The 19085-nt window shown below is 41.5% G+C and overlaps 1 protein-coding gene across 5 annotated transcripts in view; it reads left to right on the forward strand.

Moving 5' to 3' along the window:
* Positions 1–19085, forward strand: part of Galnt1 (polypeptide N-acetylgalactosaminyltransferase 1) — an 80008-nt gene that overhangs the window by 37904 nt on the left and 23019 nt on the right. For all 5 annotated transcript variants that reach the window (XM_087593538.1, XM_087593537.1, XM_087593540.1 and 2 more), the window contains 3 exons: positions 1478–1719; positions 8703–8877; positions 14942–15108. In XM_087593538.1, the coding sequence (XP_087449664.1) occupies positions 1581–1719; positions 8703–8877; positions 14942–15108 (481 nt within the window). In that variant the 5' untranslated portion in view covers positions 1478–1580. The remainder of the gene's footprint in view (positions 1–1477; positions 1720–8702; positions 8878–14941; positions 15109–19085) is intronic.

Raw genomic sequence — 19085 nt, forward strand, 5'->3', positions numbered from 1 at the left:
CTTTAGGAGTTAGGCCCTCTTGGTCTACATGAGACCCTGGTTTGTTAGTGTCTTGGGTTTTGCCGTCCCCCAACCCCCAACCTGTGGTCCTCTACTACATTAGCAGTCAGATTCTTGGCCAGATAGTCTTTCATGTGAAATGACTCAAATATAAATCTACATACCTAGCTTCTGTGGGGAGAGCCATTGTTTTGTGACATTGTGTTCTGTAATCCTTTGCTTTTTAAAAGTCACTACTCACTGCATGTGACATAATCAAATGTCATATTGGATAGACATGATGTTAAGGCAGAAAAAGTCTGAAGCACCCTTGATTTCTCTCACCTTGCTGTCAAAAAATGGTGTTCTGATGATGTAGGAGATCAAAGTCCCCAGAGATGTGAGCAGAAGTAATTTTATGTTGCAAGTATCATTTAGTACCTCTTTGGGTGACTGTCTGGCTGTTGTCCAGCAGCCTTGTAAAGAATCACTAGGTGTTTCATAGGTGAACAGCTCACATGCCCGGACTGTTCAGCTCACTCACCTTTGCTGCCACCCTTCCCAGAAGCTGCACAGCACCTGCCAGTCTTGCTTACATGGCTTTCAGTGTGGGTCCATGTACAAAGTTCTCCTCAGTTTTCTTGATTGAATACACTTGATTTGTTTCTGTCCTAGCCAGTGCAACACTAGCTTTTGTGTTAGTTATTCAGTGACATGATTCTCAGACTGCTCCAGGACTCTCCAAGGTAAACATTGACTTGTTAGAAACAATGTAGTCAGGGTATCCCTGTCACTCTCTAATAACAATAGAAGAGTGTGGTGCAATGTAGAAGAGAGGGAAGTGGAGTTTAGGAGTAAGTCAGAGTCCCTCCCCTCCCCTCCCCTCCCGTCCCCTCCCCTCCCCTCCCCTCCCCTCCCCTCCCCTCCCCTCCCCTCCCCTCCCCTCCCCTCCCCTCCCCTCCCCTCCCCTTCAGTGTGTTCTGGCACTGTTTTCTAGGTGAGTAGTAAACTTGAAGTTTGTACATAGAATTTGGTGGGGGAAAAAAGAGGACAGAATTAGCCTGAAAGACTGCAGTACCAGCTGGAGGAGAACTGGATATTCAGATTGGCAGCATTGTTTGCTGCAGATCTTGGCTGATTAATTGTTACTGCTTTTGAGTTGCTTAGGATTCAGTAAAACAGTTGGAGAGGAAGGAAGTTAGGTCCCATGTTTCGATGAAACTGAAGCTTACTGCTGCTTTAGTTTGCATACCCAGCTATAAGAAAATAAGCACAGTTGCACATTTTTATTGGCTATTTAGATTTCTCTTCTGCAAATGCCTGTTTATACCCGTTTGCCCTTTTCCTGTTGGATATTGCTCTGTAAGAGTTACTTATATAATGAATTTTCTTGTTAATGAAATTAATTCATATCTTAATATATAATGTTAAATTAATTATATGGTCCGTTTCCTAGGTATTGAGTTTAAGAGTCTTTTCTCCCTTTTTCTCTTTTTAGGATATGACTGTGATTTCTGATGAAACCAGATTGGAATAATTTTCATGATATTTGTATATTTATATATATATATTTTAAAATTTTACATTTGACTTAAAGTGCCATGAGAAAATTTGCATATTGCAAGGTGGTTCTAGCCACCTCCTTGGTTTGGGTACTCTTGGATATGTTCCTGCTGCTTTACTTCAGTGAATGCAACAAATGTGAAGAGAAGAAGGAGCGAGGGCTTCCTGCTGGGGATGGTGAGTGCCTGTGCAGCTGCTTCCTAAGTGTCTCGGTCGCCTGCACTGTGTTTAAAATCAGATCTGTGAGATGAGCAGTAACCCACCACCCATGTGGTGATTGTATCTCTAACAGTATTGTGGTTGGTTCTTCTGACAGTTGAATGGTAAAAGTGTCAGTTGACCTGCTCAGTTTAGTTTTTTTAATTTGATAATAAATGTAATTTCCTACAAATTACATTTCCAAATGACATAGGGAATCTCATAGTTGGAACTACTAAAATTGTGCTGAAGATGGTCTAATGCCATAATGCAGAGTGAAACATTAAAGTTTGTTTGCAGGTATCAAATCTTCTGCTTGACTCTCATTCTCTAGAGCAGTGGTTCTGAATCGTCTAATGCTGCACCCTTTTAACCCAGTTCCTCCTTCTGTGGTGAACCCCAACTATAAAATTATTTTCATTGCTACTTCATAACTGTAATTTTTATATTGTTACGAATCATAATATAAGTATCTGTGTTTTCCAGTGGTCTTAGATGATCCCTGTGAAAGGATTATTCAGTACTCTCACTTTATTTGTTTGCTTTAGTTTTGTTTGTTTTTTGAGAGAGTTTCTTTGTCCTGGAACTCTCTCTGTAGACCAGGCTGTCCTCAAACTCAAGAGATCCACCTGCTTCTGCCTCCCAAGTGCTGGAAATAAAGGTGTGCACCACCATGCCTGGCTTGGCATTTTACTCTTTGAAGAAATGATACATAGTTATTCTTCCAGTACTAATTTTCTTTGACTCTTTAATTTTTATAAGGAGGAAGTTATTTGGTTCTCCAAAATTTGTGATCTAAAAGCTATTTGTGTTAGGAACTGTGCCTGTTTAGTTGTAATTGTTATAGGTAGGTTTATATAACCAGCTCTGCTTAGTTGCTGGAGCAGGATATTAGTAATACCTAGGTTAGTCCCATCAATCTGCTTATAAGTTCACAAAATGCTACCTTTGTAGTTCTTCTGCTTCACAACATTTCTGAGTTACAAAACACTGCCTTCTTCCCTGGCATTAGAGCCGTGTACCCTGTTCCCTTGAGACCAGAGGGCAAGTGTTACCTCCCACTGGTAAGAGCTGCTGTTCTTTGTGTTTTGTAAAGATGTATTTATTTATTTTATGTGAGTACATTGTCTTTAGAGACCAGAGGATCTCATTACAGATGGTTGTGAGCCACTATGTGATTGCTGGGAATTGAACTCAGGACCTCTGGAAGAGTAGTCAGTTCTCTTAATTGCTGAGCCATTTCGCCAGCCTGAAACTGTTGTTCTTTTCCCAGATTGGCTTTCCCCTCCTTTACCCTACTTTGATGTTCAGTTAGAGTTGGAGCTTCTGGTTTCTGTCTGGAATGCAGAGGCTTAAAAGCAAGAGAAAATAGACTCTGTAGCACATCAAAACTCTCTTGGAGAATGTGTTCAAATTCTCTGATAGGTGCTGGACAAGAACAGAAAAGGTTTGAGCTGGAGAGGTGGCTTGGCAGTTAAGAGCACACTAGAAGCTCCTGCAGAGGACCTGAGTTCAGTTCCCTGCATCTATACCGTGACTCACACCATCTGTAACTCTAGTTCCAGCGGATTTGACACTTACTGTAATGCAAAGCACTCATACATATAAAATAAAATAAATACATCTAAAAATAATTTCTACCTTGAAGAAGCTTGTCAAAGGTGAGCATGGTGCCTACCTAGTAAGCAGAACGGGGGTCTTGTGGCATGCGGCAGATTCTGGCTCATCGGCAGACAGTGGCACACCCTCAAAGGAGTTCAGACAAGATGTTAAGTCTTCTAACAAGACTGGGATTTTTGAATGAATTAGTGGTTGTGTGCTAGAAGAGAACTGTCTAGAAGAGACATGGGTGCATAGACTAGTTGCAGCCTATCATGAAAGTTTGAAAGAAAGAAAAGTTTAAGTTTACCCTCATGTCTCCTTGGTCAAACAGATTGGTGATGCAGACTACCTATTGGAGGAGCAGCTTGGGTGAAACTCTGGGTCTTAGAAGGTTAGGAGTAGGTTTTGTGCAAGTATTAGTGAGGTGCAGTTTGCTTTCCTCTCCTTCCCTTTGCACACATCTGCACACAACGCTGATTTTTCATTCTTTCTTGTTTGTTTCTTTCTTTCTTTCTTTCTTTCTTTTCCCATTTTCTTCTTTGGTCATTTAAATGCTGGGATGTTTGGCAAGATGAATTGTTTGTGATATGTTTGGTAATAAGGTTTCTGATGACCCTTGTAAATGCCATTTCAAAGACTGCAAACATGGATGGCAGTGATTGGGTGCAAACATGGATGGCAGTGATTGGGTGCAAACATGGATGGCAGTGATTGGGTGCAAACATGGATGGCAGTGATTGGGTGCAAACATGGATGGCAGTGATTGTGTGCAAACATGGATGGCAGTGATTGTGTGTAAACATGGATGGCAGTGATTGTGTACTATTGAAAAACAGAAGTTCAGCTTCTTTAGGACACTTCAGCATGAAGGAAGTGGAGTTAAAGAAATATCTGTGCACATCTTTATGTATGTACATTGAGAGAGGATTTTTGTAAAAGGGGGGAAGAGGAAATTATCAACAGGTAGGACAGTGTGGTATTGAAATCACAAAAAAAGGGTTATTCTTGAAGATCCTAAGGTTAATATGGTTTTGAAACATTAGCGACATAGACTTTAAAGAAAAGGAACAACTTTTGTACAAAAATTCAAAGTAATGGAGTAATAGGTTGGAAATAACAGCATGAAACAAGGTGTTAATACCTTCCTTATGGAATAAACACTGAACAATCTCAGAAAAGGTGATGGGGTTCGTGAGCTCTGGAGGAGAGCTGGCTGTGAGTCAGATCCTAAGGGGTATAAGTTTTGTGATGGTGAGGGAGTTAGTGTCAGCATCACTTTGGAGAAACATGCTAGCTTTCTGCCACTGTGGCAATATGAAAGGTAACTCACTGTTCTTTTAGCCATGACGAGGCCAGTGCATCATGACTAGGGTACAGTGTGGAGTTCACTGTGGAAGCTGTTCACCCATGATGGCCAGGAAACAGTGAAGGGGTGGGGTGGGGACAGGATGTGAATATCCCCTTCAAGGATACATACTAGATGCTAGTCTCATCTCTTAAAGGTTCACTTGCTTGGCAGACAATAGTCAGGATTCATTTTTTAAAAAACTATATTATTTGAGACTCCTATGATTTCAAATATTTTAATCTCTATCTTAAAATCACAGCAACAATGAGAAAAAAATTTTTTTTCCTTAGTGAGTTTGTGGATACATTTTCTATTCTTGAGAGCTGTTGGAAACACACTGAATAACTTCATAATTTGCAGCTCTGGTGTTCTTTCTGCTCTTCTGCTCTTAAGATCTCTGCTGAAAGAATTCCAACAGAACAAGCAGACTAGTGTGAACAGTCTGTTACAAAGTGAACTGGGCCACCCTCAAGAGATGAGAAAGTGCAGTGGCCAAAGGGACCGTGGCAGAGTAGGACACTCAGAGTGGCCAGTGAGACCATTGTGCTCACCTACAGATTCTCACGGGCCTTGTACTGTTTTTAAAGTGTCTGTACCATGTTGTTCTTGTCTTCGGGTTACTGACAGACCCATCTTTCAGACAGTTTAGAATGTTACAGTTCTACCCAGAACCAGGGATATAACTCATTCTTATGGATGGTAGTCATTTAATAGAACAAATTGTTTTAAAAAGTGAATTTATAAAAATCACGTTTATAAATGGAGGTGGGAGTAGAGGGAGCACCTTTCCTTCATAAAGCCCTACTATGTCTCATTCTTTCTGTTCCTTTGTGTTTGTGTGTGTGTGTGTGTCCTTTGTGTGTGTCCTTTGTGTGTGTGCGTGTGTGTGCCAAGGTTGTGTGACAAAGTCGGAGGACAACTTTTGGGAGTTGTTTTTAACCTCCCCTGCTCTTGTTTGAGGGTGTTTTTTGTTTGTTTGTTTGGTTGGTTTCTGCTGCTGTGCTCCGTGCTGGCTGACCCTTTACGTGTCTGGGTGATTGTCCTGTCTTTTTTTTCTTCCCAGCTCTCTTTAGGAGGGCTAGTATTGCAGATGTGAGCTACATCTAATGATCCAGGGTTTCAGGGATGGAATTGTGTTATCCAGCTTGTGTGGCAGGCACTTTAAACACCTGACCCTGTACTGTCTTTCAGTGATATTTTAGAATTTAGTAAGGGGAGCTGTGGTCATGTTTCCTTCTTCCACATGAGATTTCAGTTGTGGGGAATCTGGTGCATATGTGTGTGACGTCTGTATGTGACACACAGAAACCCAAGTTGATCTCTGCTGTCTTCCTTTATCACTTAGCATCTTAATTTTATTTTATTTTTTTGGCTTTTGGAGACATGGTTTTTCTGTGTATCCCTGGCTGGCCTGGAACTCACTATGTAGATCAGGCTGGCCTTAAACGCAAGAGATCTTCCTGCTTCTGCCTCCTGAGTGCTGAGATTATAGGCGAGTGACACTACTGGCCCTCAACCAGGGCCCTTATTTTTTGAGACAGGGTCCCTTAACCTGAAGTTCACTTATTGGGCAAAATTATCTGGCCAGCAATGCTCCAGAGCTCCCGTTACCTCCCCAGCACTGAGAGTGCAGCCACATGCGAGCCGCTCCACTTAGCTGACTGGCTGACGTTACCACTTTCATTAACAGTTCAAGGAGAGTCACTGTGATAGTTCTTTCTTATCACTGTTTATCACTCACTAGTGTGCTAAAAGATAGGGAGAGAGTGAACAGGGCTGACTTTTAAGGAAGGATGAACAAACCTCTGCCCTATAGATCCTGTGGTCATAGAACATGTCCAAGGACAAAGACAAGAACAACAAGCCATGGAGCACGTGGTCTTCTGCCCATTGTCCACGGAATCCCTAAGACCAAACACGAATACAGCTCACTAGGAGGACCTTCAGGAACCAGGAACAGTTTTAAGTTTAGTCGTATTTTGCACCAGTGTTGTATGTGTCGTGTGCAGTGTACATGGGAGGTGACTTCCAGGACTGGGTCACTCCCTACTGTTCAGGTTCCAGGCATCAGACTTCCAAGACTGTGAGCTAAGTGGTGAGTGCTTTATCTGCTGAGCTGTTCAGCAGCCATGACAACTGAGAACCTGCGGTTTCAGTCCTTGGTTTTATAAGCTGCTTATTATAAGAGAGGCTCTCTTAGTGATCTGCAGGCCTGCTGCTAACGTCTGCCTGGCTGCTCTACAATGTTGGTTGTTGCCTTGTACTATCCCTCAGGCAGTCCCTGCTGACTGTAGTACGTGGGCAAATGCTGTCAATCCAAGACAATTCTGTTCCCTTAAACTCACCTTTATTGTGTAGACACACTTTCAGAAAACTTAAAAACTTACTGCTAGATGTAAAACTTTTGGGCGTGAAATAAGCAAATGAGCTGGAGAGATGGCTCAGCAGTTAAGAGCATTGCTCTTGTAGAAGACTGGGTTTGAATCTCAGAACACACATAATGGCTCACAACTGTCTGTAACTTCAGTCTCAAGGAATCCGATGGCTTCTTCTGGTTGCCTGGGCACCAGGCATGCTGGTAGTACTCATATATACCTGCAGGCAGAACACTCATACCCATAAAAATAAAAACAATAAACACATCATACCCAAAACTTAATTTTATGCCATTATTGATCTTATGCATTCTCTTATTTATCCTGTGTAGATGAGAAATTTAATACAATAACTTCAAAGTCTAGTGTATGCTACAACCCAGAATTTCTTGAAATATTTTTTATCTTAAAAGCATAGAAGACAGAAGTTTGAGCAAAAGCTCCTGGTCTGGCACTGTCCTTACTCACAGTACATTCACCACCATATCACAGTACTTAAGATTGGTTATTCAAGGTGCTCTCCAACATCTGTTATAAAGTCCAGCATTTTCATTTGAACCTACATATTAGTTAAATCTACATAAAACTCCTGTAAAACACTACTGAACTCTTGTAGAGTATACATGTCTGAGTGATGGTTTACTGGGCTGTGCCTGCATAGAGATTAGTAATCATAAGAGATAGTGGCTGATGAGAGACATGGAAGTCCTGGAAGGGCAAAGTATGTGGCAGTGGAGAGATGATTGTTTGTTCAGAGTCAAACATAAGTGACCATGCCCAAGAACATGGATTCGTGTTGCCCCAATTGACATGTTTCACTGTCACAGTGGTGACATGAGCTTCTCTCAGTCTCAGAACCAACAGAAGTTAGGTCAGCACACTTAGCAGAGTTGTTGGCAAGCAGGTTACCACAGAGTGGGGAGGCTCTGCAGTGCCCCACGAGTCTTAGTTGTTAGTGGTGTGCTTAGATTACGTCTCAAAGATACTGGATAGTCAAAAAGTGACTAAAAATAGCCAAAGATAGTTTGGCTCTGGACCTGCAGCATTCCAACTCCTCATAGTCTGATCAGTCAGACAACATTGTAATCTTCAAAGTAGGTTTGGCTTTTGGGGACTAAAGGTTATAAGAATAACAAATGACTTTTTTAGAAAGGAAAGGGAAGCCATTTCACTTGCCTTTAAAAGGTGGACTAGTAGTTTCCTGTGGTAAAGAAGATAGAACCAGGAAGCGGGATATCTGAGGAGGCAGCCTGCATGAACAACGGCAAGAGAGGCACAGACAGGCACAGATGGAGGGAAGTGGCCGACATTAGGCACATGGAGGGAGTGCTGAGGAGTGGCTAGTAGGCTTGGGAAGTTAGGGTCATTCTAGCAAGTGCAGTGAGGAGCAGTGAGGACTGCTTCAGTCTAGGAAGACGGGAGGAGTGGTCTCCCATACCTGCAAAGTTTAGCACCAAATGAAGAGAATAAGGCTGAGAGGCCAGATGCTTCCTCAGCGTGGGCAGCCATAGATTCTGGGAACCCAGGTGAGGCTGCTCTGCTTGGTGAGGGCAGTTTTAACTTGAACGTTGTTACTCAGAAGCATGCATTAGTTGTTATGAAGTTGGTTTTCAGCTACGCTTCTTCTTTCTTGTTAGTTCTAGAGCTGGTGCAGAAGCCTCACGAAGGTCCTGGAGAAATGGGAAAACCAGTCGTCATTCCTAAAGAGGATCAGGAAAAGATGAAAGAGATGTTCAAAATCAACCAGTTCAACCTAATGGCGAGTGAGATGATTGCATTCAACAGATCCTTACCAGACGTGAGGCTAGAGGGGTAAGTATGCAGTTGCTGTGGATGGACTCATGCTTGTGTTCCCAACAAGTACTGCCTTAGGCTGGCAGCTCTGTCACCGTTGCATTCTAGTGAAGCCTGAGTTGAGTGCTGATGAAGTAACCCCCTGGTCATTACTGTTCTGCTGACTCAGGAACTAGGAAAGCAGTTACTTTTCTTAATGAATTCGTAGTGGGTCCTGAACACTTTCAAAAATACTTTTACGAAAGATTTTAGGTGTCTGCAACTTGAGGCAGTGAAGTGTATAGTCCCACATGTACATTTTACTGAATTTTTATGTGGATGTACATAGCTGTGTAACATCATCTAAACCAAATAAATACCTCCTCACTTGTTTCTCCCACTTCCAGAGACAGCCTTATAAGTTTTGACCCTTATAAACTGAGATGATACACTTTCTGCATTATGGAAGACAAGAGTCTGACCTCTGCTGGAGAACACGGTGCCTATAGACAGCAGTACCAAATGGCATAAACCTCTGTAAGGGAAGCTGGAAGTGCGGCTCAGGAGCCTGCACTGCTCTTGTGGAGACCACAGTTCACTCCAGGCACCTACAAGGGGCATCAATTCTAGCTCACTTACAATTCTAGCTTCAGGACGATCTAACTCCGAGGCACTCACGTGTACATCACACACACACATACACACACTCTCTCTCTCTCTCTCTCTCTCTCTCTCTCTCTCTCTCTCTCTCTCACAAAAAAATTTTTTTGTAAAAGAAAAATCTAATAATTTAGATGTTATGTGCCTTTATAAGTAGATATTTTGATGTCTTTAATCCCACAACTTGGCAAGAATATCTGAGTTCAAGGCCAGCATGGTACACATAGTGAGTTATATGAGACTGTTTCAAAAACATAAAAACAACCAAACAAAACCCAGAAAATTTAAATTACCAGTTCCTACAAAATATAACTTGTTGGCTTATTTATTTCTTTTTTTCTTTTTTTCTTTTTCTTTTTCTTTTTTCTTTTTTTCGGAGCTGGGGACCGAACCCAGGGCCTTGTGCTTGCTAGGCAAGTGCTCTACCACTGAGCTAAATCCCCAACCCCTTATTTTTTTTTTTAGTGTATTTTATTTGGGTTCTTTTATCTCCACCTTCTGACCCTGATTCTTTCCAATACCCCAATACCAGGTAGAGAGAGAAGTTTATCGGGGAAAGGCGGCATAGATCTCTTTAAACTATTTCTTGCATTGAGTTCCTTGAGGCAAGTCCGTTTTTATCTAGTCAGGATATCTCCAACTTCTTGTCTCTTTTCTCTCAACCATCAGCAGTAGTAGTAACAGGAGCAGGAACCACCAGGAGAAACAGCCGCACCTTTTTTTCAGAGCATCCCCTCACCCTGTCTGGGGCCTGGCATTTTACCTTCTCCAGAGACCTCAGAATTAAACTGTCTGCAGCTGGCAGAAGCACGACCCTGTCAGAGCAGCGTACAGGAGGCAAATAGTCTGCTGCCTTAGAGAATATGAAGCAGCCCCATATCCCACACCTAGGATTAAATCAAAAACATGTTTACATAACATAGCTGGGTTTTTAAAGAAATCAAAACTCTCACTACAATAACTGGTGTGAGAGCAGAAGCTATGAAGTAGTATACCTATTAAATCTGTACATTATTTAAGGCCTTTATACAGAGACGTACATAAACAGTAACAAACTTCCAGTTATGCAGAGTCTGTCACTGAAATAAATTTTATGTATATCTAAGGAAGAAACAAAGCTAAGCTTTTACTAGAAAAAGAAGGAACATACCAGTGTCCATCATGAAGTCAGAGTGGTCAGTAAAATTAGATGGCAGCATACTAACCAGGAGTGTTAGCCTTACAAGTGAAAAGTTAATTGAACCTAACAGTATGTAAATTCATTCATCAAGCCAAACTGCTATTCATAGAGTGATGATTGAGCCATTTTAAAGTCATTGAAATTCACTACAGGGACCGAAAAAGGATGTGTTGATATGAATATTTCTTTAAATACAAGAAAATATTTTTTAAAATTTATTGCTGTCCTAATATCCTTAGGAACTTCGAAGGGCACTTTTTTAATCTGATCAGTAGGGTATCGGAACAGAGCAGCAGGCAAACCGCTACAACAAATAGCTGTTGAACTTTGCCCGAAAGATGAGGGGCATGCAGAGTGCTTATGTCATTACTCTGTTCAGTGTCACCGGAGGTCTGCCAGGTGTGCTGTACGCCCAGCCCTCAGGAGCCTGAGGCAGGAGGGTTGTGAGGTTGAGAAAGCCTGGAGAGAGATGCATAGACTCTGCCTCAGCCTTCTTCTCAGCCTCCCGTCCTCAGATGGTCACAGTAGAGGATTATAATCCTTACGATTATAATCCATCCAATCCTATCCATCAACGAGGCAGATGGTTGGCACGTGCTGGTTAGGCAGAATCTAGAAGATACTTTAAAATATCTCTTTAGATATTATTAGAACATAACAAGTGTGTATGTGTGTGTGTGTGTTGTATAATTTGATTAGCTGATTATTGCTTGTTTCACTGGAAATACAAAGAGCCAGGGATTATTGTAAAATTATCAAGATTTCTCTAAAAGCTGTAGTAATCAAGATATCATAAAGTTTTTTATAAGAATAACATAGATCAGTGGAACAAAATAGAGAGTTTATCTCACATCCCATTCATACATGAACATTTCATTGATGACTGCAGATCACTGTGTAACCCTGAAAGGATGATCTTTTAAGCAACAGATACCTTTGAGTAAATCTCTTGTAATTAAGGACAAAAGAGAAATTGTACTTTTGCTTCCAGCATAGAAAACAGTTCGTATTCTGTGTATGATAAATATAAATACAAAGGCAGAGCCGTGAATGATTGCATGTGATACCTCTTTAACCTTCGAAAAGATTTTTTTAAAGATTCATTTTATGTATAAGAGTACAATTAGAGATGAGATAGGGACCAAACCTAAGGATGTGTTCATGCTAGGCCAAGTGCCCTACTATTGATTAGGACAACCAACCCCCTTAAAGAGTTTCTGTTTATTGAATAAGGGGGTATATTAAATCAAGTTATTGCTAAGGAGACTGTTTGTGGAATTTATAGCTAGTAAAGTGCTCAAATCCAGAAGTACAGTTCCTACATATCAATAAGAAAAATAACCTAGTAAAAAGATGTGAGATTTGAGCCAGGTGAAGGCAGGCAGATCTCTTGAGTTCAAGGCCAACTTGGTCTACAAAATGGGTTCTAAGCCAGTCAAGGCTACCCAGAGAAACCTTGTTGTAGGGTGGCTGGGGTGAGAGATTTGAGTATCATTTCACAGAAGGAATTATTCAAATAACTGAGGATATGACAAGTTACTCCAACTTGTAAATAATGATTTTAAAAACCAACTCAGTGGCAAATCATTTGATACTCTCATATACTACTGGAAAGTAATTTGGTATAGCCATATTGAAAATGTGGCCATTTATGCTAAAATTAGCATTTATATCCTTCACAGTTCAATAGATATCTTAGGAATACACACACATACACACACACACAAAGTAGTTGCACATATATATATTACACGCATGTAATAGTTCTACGTCTATATTATATACACACAATAGTTGTATATAATGTATTATATACACACACATATATGCACACATATACACATATTTAAAATCTAAATAGAAATCCAAAAATTAAAATCTCGAACTTCTATTAGTGAAATAGAAGGTCTGTCATGGTGGTGCTTGCCTTTAATGACAGCATTCAGGAAGCAGAGGCAAAAGGATCTGTGAGTTCAAGGCCATCCTGGACTACAGAGTGAGTTCAAAGCCAGTCAGGGTTACACAGTGAGACCCTGTCTTCAACAACAACAGTAAATAGGATGGGATACTTTATAGTAGTAGAAATGAGCAAAAGTCACATGTCTATACCAACATAATAGCAATAACTGTATAATACAGAGAGTACTGTCTGTGAACAAGACAGAACAAACCAAGGAAAGCTCCTGTAGGGTCACCGTAGCTTTTCTTCAAGGACAAATGAGATGGTAGCAGAGCGGTTGGTGGGACGGTGAGTGCTCTTCTCACTTAGTAGCAGTTAGGTGGTCATTGCTCTCTGCCAGTGCATTCTGCTCACAGATACTGAGTGTGTTTGCTTTGTTTTGGCAGTTCCGGGAATTGAGCGCAGCAGATTTGTTTTGTGCACTGTGCCGTATTCCATGGTAGAGTCACCTTGGGGTTGAGTGAGATGGGAAGCCCTGGATAGCAGTGCACGTGAGATAAGGCAGGTGTGCTGAGGTGAGGCCTGTGGGGAGGAGAGGGCAACACTTGATGGACATGACCCAGCTGAGAGGGACACAGTTGTAAACAGTGTAAAAGGCAAAGGTTCTGGACATGAGTAGGTGAGAAGCTGTGGAGACAAGAGTAGATCATGGAAGCCCTCTACAGAGTGAAAAGCAGGTTCTATGGTCTAAACACTGATGGGATGCTGTTGGTGGCATTATAGAAATTCTCTTCTGGAAGCTTTTTATTTCTCTTGTGAAGTTGGAAACAAAGTTGTAAATGAGGAGGGCAAGGGTAGTTTTAGAAATCTGAGGTGTTAGAGTTTGAAGGAGTTGTCTAGGAAAGCTGAACGGCAGCTCGAGTGTGAGGAGAGCCCTCGTGAGGGTTGTACTTAATTTAAATGGAGACCGTCCTGCCCTTGGATTTTGTGAGCTACATTGAATAACCCAAGGGCAGATGCACAACTAGGACAAGGTTGGTCAGAGCGAAGTTTTCATGAAGTCTGACTTCTTCTAGCTTTCTGTTTAATAGAGTTTTTATTCTATTCCCTCCTCTCCTGGGCACAGTCTGAGCGGATACAAATCTCAGCTTCCAGCTGGTGCTTTGGAGCTGTACATTTTGTTTCTGTTCACATAGCACAGCATCTGAGTACGCTGTAATGGGCAGGGTAAACTGACTTAGACTTGTTCATAGCTGTACAGTACTGTTTCGATTGAGCATTCATATTTCTCAGGTACAGCTGGTTCACCATTAGCTCTGGTTTGGTCTTTTGGACCAACTTATATATGATAGTCCCAATCTACCACTGGGGTTGGCATAATGGAATTCGATGCTTCCCTGGGACCTGTAGTAGATGCTGCTCAGTTACAAACATGGCTTTTTGCTCACCCTTAGTTCTCAGTTCTCCTTGTACACATTGCAGATGTGCATAGTAGACACACACAGATTGTATTAATTGTATTAGTCCTTTATCAATAATGACGATAATAATAATAATAATACCACCACCACCACCACCACCACCAAGGCTGGTTACGAGGTTTATTTACTTTAGCGTTTTTGAAGGTTCAAAGTCTACAGCATGGCAAAGGTTCCCCATCAGAGTCCACCATGGCTGGAGTACATGTGAGAGGGATAACTCATGTGCTGAGACAGGAAAGCAGAGGGATTTAGGGTTGTCTCTCCGTTTTATAGTAACCTTGGGACCTCATTCACTTGAGACTGGTGGCTCCAAGTGTCTGCTTTACAGAGTGACTACCAAGATTAAAAACATGATACACAGGAGGCACTTAGTAAAGGCATCTTTTTTTGGAAAGCCAATTGGTCTTGGGTGCAGTTTGAGCTTTATTTCATTCTTCATTAAAATGAATTAACCTAGCCACATGTGATAAACACCTTTAGCTCCCAGTTCTGGGAAGATCTCTGAGAGTTCCGGGAGATCTTGGTCTGTATATCAGGTCCCAGGCCAGCTAAGGCTGTATAGTGAGACCCTGTTTCAAAAAACAAGCAAACATGAAAAAACGACAAATAAGTAAATAAAATGAATCAAACCAAAAGTCTGTACCAGGAGAACTTATTTTAAGAATATAGGTAATACCTTTAAGATAATTTTTATTTAACTCTATTACTCTATATTAGTCTTACTTATTATGCATGCAACATTAATCAGAACTTAAATGGAAAACCACTTACAGCCTCACCATTAGCACAGACTTTCTGTTGTTTTGTTGATATTCCCAGTACAGAGTCATTTACTGTAGTGTTTTAAGGTCATCTTTATAAAGGCATTTGCTTTGTCTCTAGGTGTAAAACAAAAGTGTACCCAGATAGCCTTCCTACGACAAGCGTGGTGATTGTCTTTCACAATGAGGCATGGAGCACCCTCCTGCGAACAGTCCACAGTGTCATTAACCGCTCACCAAGACACATGATAGAAGAGATTGTTCTTGTAGACGATGCCAGCGAAAGAGGTAAGTCCTGCCTTGTGTGTAATGCCAGTGATGTCAGACTTTGACCACTAACAGCTTGCAAACTATTGCTGTAACTTTATCCTAATAATAATTGTACGTAAACTTACAAGTTATCTAAAAATTCTTGCCATTTAAACTCACTCAGGGAAGTGTACATTGCGAATCATAAAAGTATGATTTAGTGTTGTGCTGCATCCTAGTCTGAGTGGAAAAAGAAACAATGCTTTAAAATGTGGTATTGATGCTGAACAGGAAAAACCCACACAATTTAGTTAGAGTTTTCTCCATGGAAAGCTGCATTTCTGATCATGAGGGGAGAAATTTAGTTCTTAGTGGCAGGAAGAACTTTTGACAGCAAAATGGAGTTCAGACTGGAGTTCTCTGGATTCTGCCTGTTTCCTTTTTTTCTAAATTTCAGGAATGATCTGTAGTTAGGTGCATAAAATAATTAAGCACGATTAGAATGTGGTGTGTACGCTGGCGTTTTTCTCACAAATGCCTGTCACATCTCTTGCTTCGATACCCTTCTGAGAATATCAGGGTTTTTATAGATTTAGAATATCCTAATCTGTTTCATGAGACACTCTGAGGAAAAGCTACACTAATGGAAAAGTAACTTGGAGCACAGCTGTTGATTCTGAATCCTCGGAGATTTCACGTTGTGAACACTGTAGAAAAGATGGAACTTGTTAAAGTCAGAACCCGGTATGTCCCGATTGTCTTTCTTCCCACCTATCTATTTAGCACGCAGTGGTGTCATGTGTTGTGCTAGTATTTCTCTGTTTACATGGGAAAGATTTGGTAAGAACTACAGGAAATAGATTCTCATTGCTCTTCATTCCTTTCTATGTATTTTTTATTTTATTATTTAATTATGTCTGTACTGACTTGTGCGTGTGAGTTAGGTGTCCAGAAGAGGGCATCAGATCCCCTGGAGCGAGAGGTATGGGCAGTCCTTACTCTCCCAGTGTGGGTTCAGAAACTGAACTTGGACCCTCAGAAGAGCAGCAAGTGCTCTCTTAAGCCCTGAACTGTCTCTCCAGATCCTCATAGCTTTCCCAATGAACATTAAGCTTCTTGGCCCATCATTTTCACCTCTTGGATAGAATCAGCCTTTTCCCCTGTTATCCCATTGCATTTGCTGAGATAGTTACAGGTGAATATTGTGCCCTTTCCACTGTGCCATACTATAATTTAAAAGTAGTTCTACTTAAACATACCATATTAGTTATTGGAAATAGTTTATGTTTTAATAATAATTTAAATCTTATTATTTTGCCAGCTTATACAAGTGCAAGTGAAAAATAGGAGTTTTCAAGTGTCCTCATCTTACCTCTTTAATCAAACAAATAATTTGTAAGCACAGATGATATTTAAATATGCAGTATATAATTAAATGTCAAACTGAGAGCTATTACTAATTAAGTAGACCACACTGTAGGCATAATTTCTTGTAACCTTTTAATAAGGGTTCAACCTCTCCTCTCGCCCACACCCAGCAGAGATAGTGGAAGAGAGAAGTTTCTAGGCTATGGATCTGTTTAGCGACAGGTCTTTGGGGGCAGCTCCATGTTCTTTGGCAGCAGTTCAGTCCTGTAGCAAACATCAAATATGACTCAGCAGCTGCTTACCAGTCCTCTAGGCAGGCAGACCCCAGGCACGAACCAGCAGCTACACACCAGTCCTTTCAGCAAGCAGACACCAGGCAGCCATAGTTCAATTCTGAGGAAAGCAGGCTTACCAGCCAGCCTGAGGAGAGGCCACTGAAGCGGCAAGCTGCTACAGGAACCTCACAAACAGTTCTTGGGTGAGTTTCTGTCAATGGCAGCGTTGCCACAAGTTGAACTCAACAGGTCTATGTAAAGTGAACCAATACATGTGTGTCTTTAGCAAAAAGTAATGAGGCGGAGCAAACCAAACCTATGCTCAGTGCCCGTCTCCCACTGTGAGTGTCTGTGAGCTCATAGTTAGACTCCGTCATCAAGCCCCTTTCAGGTGTTTGCTATATCAAAACAGCCTTTCACATGTTTGCTTTAGCAAGACATGCTTTCACCTGTGTGTTCCAGCAAGCTATCATTTGACATAACTTTGTGAAGAACTGTAAGTTTGCACTTCACCACACTTAACTGTTGCCTGGCCAGGCGAGTGCTTGAATTCAGTCTCAGGAACCGTCAGTAGAAGAAGACTGAGTCTCTGTAATTAGAACACAGGGCCTTGTGCATGCTGGGCAAATGCTCTGCCACTGGCCCACATCCCCAGATGAGAACTCACTCTTGAGAGGGGTACCTCAACCTCATGTGTCTGCTGTGGTGTCTGTGTGTCTGCACTCACATCCGCATCCCATATGTTATTAATAATAATAATAAAGTGATAAAATGAAGCTTTTTAAAATGCCAAAATAGAAGAACTGATGACAATGGATGTAAACCATATGTTGATAATTTTTAGTTAGGAGCCAGTTCTTTGAGAAAATTAAGTTAAGGGCTAGTATAATGATATGCATAATGATATGGACAGTTCTGAGAAATTTAATCATTAGAGAATTTTTGTCATTGTACATATCACAGTATAATTAACACAAATTAAGATGGCTTTGATGTCACTAAGCAGTACCATATATGTTCTCTGCCATGGACTGAAATGCCATTCTGCAGCGTGTGACTGTGTGGGAAGACATTGATCTTCCCAATAACTTGTGCTCGGTTTACTTATGTGTGCAGTGATACTTTTCCCAGACAGAATAAGGTTTTTTTGTCCTCACCCTTGAAGGTGTTCTTATTCTGTGAGGGCCCAAGAAGGCTGTAGAATAGGATGTTTTGTAGAATGCGGTTGCGTTAGAAATGTGGACATACCCACAGCTCTGAAGCAACGTAAACTCACACTTAGCAGTTCTCTCTCCCCCTTTCCTAATGTGGGCCTTTCTTAGCACTCTCATGTGTATGGAAACTCCCGTGGCAAATTCCTACTTTGATGCTGAACTGAGGCTCGTTGTTACTGGTGGGGTCTCTTGAGTGCTACCCCAGCTTCCCTGATTAGGGTCTGGGTCTCCTTTATCTTCCTGCCCGGAAAGTCTTGAGAATCCTTTTCACTGTTTCTGGCATCTGGAAGCCACCAGTTACTGCATTCTGCAGTTAAGAGTGAATGCAGGTATCATCCAGAGTTACCGAATGGAGTTTTATTTGGCATCACTGTCTAGAGGATAATTTTGGGTCTCAGTAACCAGAGCAAACTTTTTACTTTTCTGTAACTCTGTGCGTTTGCTTTTCCCTGTTCTAGACACAATATTTCTCACCTGGACTCTAGACCAACCAGTCCTGCCTGTCTGTATTAGCGTTCACTTTCCCCGTCTGTTCTCCATGGAACAGTAGGGCTCAGCAGTTAGGTGCAGTAGCTGTTCTTCTGGAGGACCTGGAAGAATGCCCACGTGGATGCTCACCACCGTTTGTAATTCTATCCTGCAATTCAGGACTCTCCTCTGACCTCCTTAAGTACTCAATATACATAAAATAAAAGTAAATAAGATTTAGAAGACAAAAGTGTGATGTGTGCAGTGCTCTAAGACAAGGATGACCTAGCCCTACTCTAGTCATATGAGCCATACACTGCTCCGTATTCCCATACGCCCACAGTTTCCCTTGATTTTCTTCAACGCGCCATCCTCTTTGCTGCTGCCTAGGCTCTTCCCCTGTGTTCCCATGCCCGGAATACTGTTCTCTAGGAAATGTTCTCCACTATCTTCCCAACTTGGTTACCATCTAATCACCCTCAGTGCTCAGTAACTTATTTCTAGAAGCTTTTTTTGACCTTCTGAGACCTGTACAATCACAGAGACTGCCATGGCCTCACCCTACCCCCACTCCACCCAGCCCCATCCCCCAGCACACCTGGGAACACAGTTCTCACCAGAGTTTCAAAACATCCTATTCATAGTCTCTGGAGAAAGACTCTTCTGTTTGGGTTGCGGCACAGCATTGTGA

The sequence above is a fragment of the Rattus norvegicus genome, chromosome 18, assembly GCF_021556685.1.
Source record: "Rattus norvegicus strain SHRSP/BbbUtx chromosome 18, alternate assembly SHRSP_T2T, whole genome shotgun sequence".
NCBI lineage: Eukaryota > Metazoa > Chordata > Mammalia > Rodentia > Muridae > Rattus > Rattus norvegicus.